Genomic DNA, 8,104 nt, shown 5'->3' with positions numbered 1-8,104 from the left:
AAGGCATGTTCGGGAATGTCTGTATATGCAGCGGACAAGAACACAAGAACTTGCTAACCTTGTGGGAGGAGAAGGTAAAATGTTTGCACATATTTATATATATATCACTGCTGTTGGAAGAAAACCTCCAAAAATCTCCAAAATAGTAAATTTACAGGAGAAGGAAAAAACATACTTCACTTTCAATGTAAGTCAATGGAACCAGAATTTTTCCCATGTCATTTTGGGTCATTTCTTTTAGGCCACTCATCACAAAATTTACAAACAATGTAAAGAGTAACAGATACTTTCAAATTATGTCAAAAACTGAAAAATGACAAAAGGTTTTCTTCTGACAGCAATATATATATATTGGGGGATATATTATATACAGGATCTGCTGTTGCGAATAAAAATCCCTGATCGTATTACACACAATGAAATGGTGTGGTGAAGGTGTTTGGATATAGGGGGAATGTGGGCCATGCATCATCTCCAGCGTTATTTCCTCACTCAGCCAGGTTACATAAGAAACACATGTTATTTGTCGAGCTGAGATGGGGCCCCTTACTCAGGTCATTGGCAGAGGAGAAACCAACGAACTTTACTCAGAGCTAACATATGGCAGGCAAGGCTGCAAGACCCCAGCAGCACGCCGCTCACACCAGAGAGCAACAGAAAGAATCATGAGATATCAGCACACAGGTGCTGACCTAGAACCAGATACAGGTAAAAAAAAAAAAACAGCACTGCTGTAAAAACGTGTGGATCCTGGGACTCAGACATGAAGAATTTTACTTTGATTGAATTCGGCCCATCCTTGCGTAGAAATGACAGCTAGAGGCCTCCTAGTTGTTCCACCACTTTTCACCTTTTTGGAAGTAAGTGGAGTAAATATGGAGAAAGTCAACAACAAGTAAGGTAAAAAAAAAATCACCTAGAACACGAGCCATAGGCGGCGTATACGTTCCAGATGTTTCTCTTAACTTTAAAGTGTTTTCATAACCTGGTTATGCAACAGCACTTTGAGGAGGTACGGAGGGGGGGGGCGGGTTCTCAGAGCTTCGTTAGGAGTTGGGAAAAAAAAAGAATAAAACAATCCAATGAAAGAAAGCTTGAGGGAAGAGTTTAGGGGTGGGATTGTGAAATTGCTTGCAGGTGGGTACATGCCCTATTTAAGCCCCGTACATGGTAAACAAGCCACAGTGCTGCACTGATACACATCTAGTACGGTCCGAAAAAAGGTACAGGCTATGAGGCTTTTGTGATTTTTAGGAACCATCTGGAAAACATTTACCAAGCTAGTCGTTAAGTTGTTTTCCACTTGCACAGCAAACAGCTCTGAATGTAGACAGAGTGGACTTTGGAGGTCATACTGAATTGATGTCTTTATTTGTTGGTCCTGTTTTTGCAGGTACTGTGGACAGCAACATGCTGAGGTTCTTTATGGCTTTCTGTGTCCTGGCAACAGGCTGGGCGCAAGAGTGTGTGGTCGATCAAATTCCAGTCAAAGAGGGCTTTGACAAATACAGGGTAAGTAATGCTCATAAATCCAATATACATGCTTTTCTGACAGTTGAATGTGAGCATTTTGTCTGACGGTCACCTTTCATCTCACAGTTCCAAGGAACATGGTACGCTGTAGCCAAGAAAGACCCAGTGGGACTTTTCCTGCTGGACAATGTTGTCGCCAGCTACAAAGTGGAGGATGATGGTAAAATGACAGCCACTGCTGTTGGCAGAGTCATCATTCTGAAGTAAGTTCAAGACAGTTTTCCTAGAGCCTGTTTTCCTTTGTCTATTGCACCTCTTCATGCACGCTGAGTGTACTTTCCTGATTTTTCACACTTCAGCAACTGGGAGACCTGTGCTAACATGTTTGGCTCATTAGAGGACACCTCAGACCCTGCCAAGTTCAAGCTGAGATACTGGGGAGCAGCTGCATACCTACAGTCTGGATGTAAGCTAAACTAGAACTGGTGGACTATTTATCACCATTACTGGGTCAAACTGATGCTCATATAAGAACCGTACTCGTAAGACTTCTGCAATAAGGAAAGACCATCACAAATGAACTGCTTTAAAAATGTTAATCCGTTCTTCTGATTAAATCGCCTGGGGTCTGTATTTCACTGCAAGACTGCATAATTTAAGCCAAACTCTCTATTGCAAAACTCGCAACTCTGCATTCTACCCACAGTTCAATGACCACTCTTATCTCGTTTGTGACCTTCCTGCCAGATGATGACCACTGGATCATTGATACGGACTACGACAACTATGCCATCCACTACTCATGCAGAGCGTTGGACGCTGATGGCACCTGCCTGGACGGCTACTCCTTCATTTTCTCCCGTCACCCTACTGGCCTGAGGCCAGAGGACCAGAAAATTGTGACCCAGAAGAAACAGGAAATGTGCTTTCTGGGCAAATACAGGAGGGTCGCACACAACGGTACTTTATTATTTTTTTCCTTAATGTGATTGACAAACCATTGACCAGATGACACAAATGTAAGGACATCAACATACTGAATAACTGCACTCTTTTCTTTGTCTTCGCAGGTTTCTGTGCCTGAAGTGTTCCTGTTCAACACTGGCAAGAATGTAAACTCTTCTTTTCCAGCTGTAGTAGCAATGTAAATAAAACTGTCAGTCAATCTCAAGCTAACCCACTTTCAATTCTGTATAACTGTAAAAGTAAACGCTTTGTATGTGGCTGATAAACCGTGTGAAAATGCCATGGTTGTATCACGTAGCCTGGACTACTTTTTAAAATAAAGTATTCTTCACGAAAACAATTGGGACTCATTGCTAATGCAATCAACAGACGGTTCACTGTCGCAGCCACAAACGGCCTCCAACGTGTAAATGCAACCGACCTCAGGAGCGTGTGAACGGCCTGCGGCACGTCCAGAAAAATCAGACTGGCTGGACAATTTGCAGTCTTGATATGGATGGATATGCTGTGCTAGTCTGTAGGCTGATGAATATGAGAAAAGCATCAACCTGCACAAAGTAGAGAAACACTACAGGACCTCTTGCCTTCTTTTAAATCATGAAAGGGAAAAAATGCATTTTTAACAGAGTAGGTTTTAATAAGTTTTCTTTTATAAAGCCATGACAAATTACATCAAAGGGAGGAAATGCAAGCTTCAGTACTATTAAATGTTTTTGCAAACCACCAAAAAAAGAAAAAAAAAGAAAAAAAAAGTTCATTTACATGTAAACAAGCTAGATACTCTCAAGCATTTGACAGTGCATGAAGACTGAAGTTTTTTGTAATTGCCACCTCCTTTCCTCTTTATTCACTTACTTGCTAGTTAGTGGAGGCCCCCTACCTGAGAGTTGTCACAGACAGTGCGAGCCTGCTTTTAGCTCGACTTCTGTAGCCACACTAATCCCCCTGCTTTAAATGGGTGTAATGCGAGGATTTACACATGCAATCTAATTCAAGTAAAGTCAGGACAGCCTGCTGAAAGTGAGTCTATCCAGGTCAACGAACATTTCAGAGGCACCATTGGGTTACAAGGAGGTAGGACAGGGGCAGGACCTTGACATAAGGAGCCGTTTTCCCTGTTTTGTTTTTTTTATTTTTTTTACTGACTTCACACTGATTGAATTCTTCATGTCGATTCATCTCAGATTTTACCATTTGACTTGAACAGTTCAGTCAATTAAATCAACTCAAGCAATGAAAAGTGCTCTTTGATATCACGTTACAGCAGGGAAGGGCAGAATTGCTCCAGTTTTCTCAAAGTTTCAGTCACTGCCTCTAGTCAGTCCTATAATGGCACAAACCTGTCTGATCAGATTACTGAGATACATGGCTTCCTCTGCAAACAACGCCGGCCAGAAAAGACCGACAGAATAAACCCAGCACTGTGCCAGGGGACAAGAGCTAATCAGGCCTTTCCTGTACAGAGCATCCATGATATCTGTACATTCGGCCATTCAGGTGGACCTCCAGGTACTAGTAAGACTGCGAGGAGTTATATTTTGTACTTGCTCTGTTGAAACATGCACAACTAAAATAATCTTGCACAGAAACACACGACATGGTATTATAACCTCAGCACAACAGGAAAATCTTGCGTCTCACGTTGCATAAAAAGTCCAAGTTCTCTCCCTTACGGCCTCGTGTTCACACGCATGATCTGAAAGCTGTTTCTTCCATTCAAAAGATACATATTAATAAAAAAAGTACATCATGAAATACAGTCACATCACCCCAAGAGACAAGTGTAAAATAAAAATGTTTAAAAATGCCCCGCTTAAACTGACAAGACCGATTAATTCAAATAAATCATTATTGTATTTATTATTATCATCATCACTATCATTATTATTCAATATCAATATTATTATTATTATAATATCATCAATAATAAAAGTAATCTACATAGTAATAATAATTAATCTACATAGTAATAATAATTAATCTACATAGTAATAATAATAAATAATAATAAGAATAATAAATACCAGGAAAGTTCTTTGGAATATCAAAATACTTATCTGATAAAACTATATCACATTCCAAATCAGAACAGAGAAAACTTAAAAAAAAAAAAAAAAAAAAAAAGTAGTCACGATGTTAAATATCAAATCCCTCTTTTCCTTCAGTGAATAAGTTCTGCGTTTTAGTTGAAACAGCACTCTAGGTGCACGAGCAGTTCTCTATGTTGGCTGGTGGGGTATGATGCCCTGCAGTTGGGGCATTCCAGGAAACTCTCATCCAGTGCGTTGTAAGTCTTTGTTGAAGACACTGTGGTCAGGATCTGGTCCTGAGCATCCAGCCTGCTGTATGAGCTCGGCTCAGAGAAACGGGCTTCTCTCTGCTGTTTCTGTTGAGAAGAAGTTTTACAGTTAAAGCGATGCTTCTACCAAAAACATGACCTACAGTTTTTCCCTTTCGTGTTTCATTTCAGGCCATGCTTTTGATGGATTAGTTGGTCTACCACAATAACCAGCTTCATCAAACTCCCAACAACCAACGTTGGTTGTCTGCCAGCTTAAGCGGGTGTGTTTTCACCTAGTCCAGCTGGATGTCCAGCTCGTCAACCACCTTTACTATAAAAGGCCAGCTTAGACCAACTGAAACTAAAAAAGGCTGATATCACTCCCACTTATTTCAGAGTAGTCCATTCAACCCAGATAACTCAATACACTATGTATTAAAAAAAAAAAAAAAAAAAAAAAAAAAAGTTTATATGCATTTCCATTTTCTGACACTTTTTTTGTATTGATCCAAAGATTACTTCGAATTTACAGGGCTAAAATGTCTACACCATAGTTCAAATGGTGCATACAGTAGATTGTCAGATTTAGGACAGTAAGGCAGCTAACTAAGGGTAACTGACTGAGATGAACTCTGTTGTGCAACAAAAGCAAATTAATAGAGTTTAATGCCCTGTTTTTTTTGGACTAATAGCCTTAGGCTCCCCTAAAAATCATCCATTTTCACCAGTAAAGCAGTGAACGCACCAATGTTTGCGTGGCTTTATGCGGCCATTGACTGCGTATTTCTGAGGCGTGGCGTTTCAAATGCAGCATTATCTGTGATTGCTTTTATGTCCAAGACATGATAGACCTTAAAAAAAAAATTTTTGTTTTATTAACAGAACAGAAAGCTCACATCAGTCATGGCCAAAACCATTTGCATTATTCTCAGTACGATGTAGGCTTAAAAAAAATTTATACAGGTCAACTCACATTATTATGCATAGCTCATTAGGGAAGTCGTGTTGTGAGTTGGCTTGGTCTGGATATAAGGTGTGGAAGGCACCTTCAACCGAGTGGGTATGAATCCATCCTTGCACATCATGTGCACCCATACATTATGATCGTCTTCCAGCAAGACAATGAGACGTCACACGGCTAGAAACGTCCAACATTGGCTGGAAATGTATGACAGATTTGAACCCAATCGAGCATCTGTGAGACCTTGACTGTCAGGTTTGCTCTATGGATCCTCCCACACACCCTGCAGCAGATGTGGGATTCACTGCAGTCAACATGGCTCCAGATACCGGTGATAACCTACCAGGACCTTACCGAGTCACTCCCAGCCCGTCTAGCTACTGTCTGTGCTGTCCACAGTGGTTACTTGGTGGATATTAGCTGGTGGTTATAATAATGTGACTCAACTGCGTATAATTTTTTTAAAAAGCACAAATATCGGATTGGTACCGAGAGATATGGTGGTATAATGGTAGGAGAAAAACTGGAAACTGATCCCATCACATGTTGTACCAAAGCAAAGTTATCAGTTCACTGTACACTAGAGCTCTGCATTCCCGCAGGACGCCCGCATGACCCACCCACAATATATTGCACCGTAGGGCTAATTTTCAGTGTCATGTACAGCAGCAGGTGGTTAACCAGCCCAGTGCAGATGGGAAAGTCTCCAATTAATGATTAGCTAAACAATATGAAAACAATTACTTAATAGTTAGTAATTATAAATAAAATCGAACAGCAAAAGACAGAAAACATTCTTAATAGTAGTGAAGCAACAAATCATGTGAACAGACCCTTTAAACGTTCAGAAAGGCAAAGCTGTTAAAAGCCTATTACTAAACGCAAATATACAACAACAGTGAATAAAAGGCGTATCCAACATCTAGCAGGCTAATGTGTCTAACGCAGAGGAAAAACTTCGACATTTGCACCCACCCATCTTTCTGATTCAATATAGCAAGCAATCAAGGTGCTTAGATTGGGCATCTACCATCAGCCCAAAGGTTGGTAATGTGGGAAAGTTACTTGCAGACTTACTGTGAACTCAAGACGAGTGATTTGTTCTCTGGCTTTGCGAAGCTCCTTCAGAACTTTATGTAGCTGATGCTGTAGACTCTGTCGGTCTAACTTCTCATTCTCAAAGTCTTTGGTGGAGATCTGGATCTGCCGAATGAAGATGGAAGTGCTTAGGAGACTCCTACAGACATCGATCTGGTATGAGGACAAACATCCAGTCAATAAAATGCTACGTTTCATACCTGTTGCTCCAGAAGAGTAATTCTTTGTTGCTCGTCATGCTGTTTCAGTAGGGATTTCTGCAGCAGGTTCACCTTTCAACAGAGAAAATGGTTACACTTGTATGCAGACAATCTGTAATAACCAATCTGGTCTGTGGTAATAAGCAAAACAGCGTGGACAGGAGGATAAAAGTAAGATTTTAGAACGTAACGGCGTTAATGGAAAAGCATAATTTAAACATGCATGTTAAGAACGATTTCAAAATGTAGCTTCTTTCTTCGGCCAACAGTGTTTATTTTTCTCTTTATGATATGAAATATTCTGACACCAGTGCAAACTGAAATTAATCACGCTGCGCTGTGGATGTGATATTATGGCAGTACTATTACACTGTCCAATTTGTATAGGCTACAATGATCAAATGCGCATGCATGGTCAAGCTACCTGCAGCAGCAGCTCAGCTGCTCTTTTCCTCTCCTCATCTAGTCTACCATCAGCCGCGTTCACGTCATTTTGCAGTCTGGCTGTTCGCTCGGCCGCCAGCTTCCTCTCATCAGTAAGCATCTGTTGGACGCTCCTCCGCTCCTCTTGTGCTCGTGCAACCTCCCGACTCCTGTCCTCAAATCGGGCCCTCAGCTCCTTCAGCTCAGCCTGCAACTGGCTGGACCTTCCTCTCTCTTCCTGTAGCTCCTGTCGCACTACCTGCAGCACTTGCTCCTGATCTTGCTTAGCAGGGGGTAATGACTGGTCTGTGCCAAAATAGAGAAATACATGAGGGTAGTTCAGCTCCAAATTGACACCACAATCTGCACATTTGCACAGGAATCCTGTGTCACTTAAATCAAGACTTTTTGCTTCTTTAGGGTTGCAATGTAGCTACAAGTCTAATGCAGCAATCAAGTAACACAAGCCTATACCCTATTAACTGTGCAAGCAACTATAGCATTGTGCCAATTGCATGGCTAGTATCACAGATGCCAAATTGTGGCATAATCTCAAATAGATTTGCTTGTGTGGTCCCTTACACCTCATTTTCTAAGACCGTGTTCTCTATATAACGGACAAAAATGCATTGCATAATTACGAACGGCAGTAACACTGAATTTTCTCTGTACTTTGTCAGTTTTTAGGGCCAACATTAAGTC

The 8,104-nt window shown here is 41.0% G+C and overlaps 2 protein-coding genes across 2 annotated transcripts in view; one reads left to right on the top strand and one right to left on the bottom strand.

The window, feature by feature from the left end:
* Positions 1-1,117: 1,117 nt before the first annotated feature.
* rbp4 (retinol binding protein 4, plasma) lies at positions 1,118-2,779 on the top strand. Its single transcript, XM_017704467.2, has 6 exons — positions 1,118-1,223; positions 1,394-1,512; positions 1,600-1,736; positions 1,833-1,939; positions 2,221-2,433; positions 2,544-2,779. Exons 2-6 carry the CDS (start codon positions 1,411-1,413, stop codon positions 2,555-2,557), a joined length of 573 nt encoding a protein of 190 aa, XP_017559956.1. The 5' UTR covers positions 1,118-1,223; positions 1,394-1,410; the 3' UTR covers positions 2,558-2,779.
* Positions 2,780-4,565: 1,786 nt separating this feature from the next.
* cep55l (centrosomal protein 55 like) overlaps positions 4,566-8,104 on the bottom strand; it is a 13,356-nt gene continuing 9,817 nt past the window's right edge. Inside the window, exons 6-9 of the mRNA XM_037544425.1 lie at positions 7,404-7,708; positions 6,980-7,051; positions 6,759-6,884; positions 4,566-4,825 (exon numbers count right to left, since the gene is read on the bottom strand). Of these exons, the coding sequence (XP_037400322.1) occupies positions 4,622-4,825; positions 6,759-6,884; positions 6,980-7,051; positions 7,404-7,708 (707 nt within the window). The 3' untranslated portion in view covers positions 4,566-4,621. The remainder of the gene's footprint in view (positions 4,826-6,758; positions 6,885-6,979; positions 7,052-7,403; positions 7,709-8,104) is intronic.

The sequence above is a fragment of the Pygocentrus nattereri genome, chromosome 13, assembly GCF_015220715.1.
Source record: "Pygocentrus nattereri isolate fPygNat1 chromosome 13, fPygNat1.pri, whole genome shotgun sequence".
Lineage (NCBI taxonomy): Eukaryota > Metazoa > Chordata > Actinopteri > Characiformes > Serrasalmidae > Pygocentrus > Pygocentrus nattereri.
Note: the sequence above shows the minus strand (reverse complement) of the source record. Positions and strands in the feature narration are given on the sequence as shown.

Coding starts and splice junctions, on each gene's coding strand:
- rbp4 (XM_017704467.2), top strand. CDS start 1,411: ATGCTGAGGTTCTTTATGGCTTTCTGTGTCCTGGCAACAGGCTGGGCG. Junction 1,513..1,599: donor AGGGCTTTGACAAATACAGG/GTAAGTAATGCT, acceptor TTCATCTCACAG/TTCCAAGGAACATGGTACGC. Junction 1,737..1,832: donor GGCAGAGTCATCATTCTGAA/GTAAGTTCAAGA, acceptor TTCACACTTCAG/CAACTGGGAGACCTGTGCTA.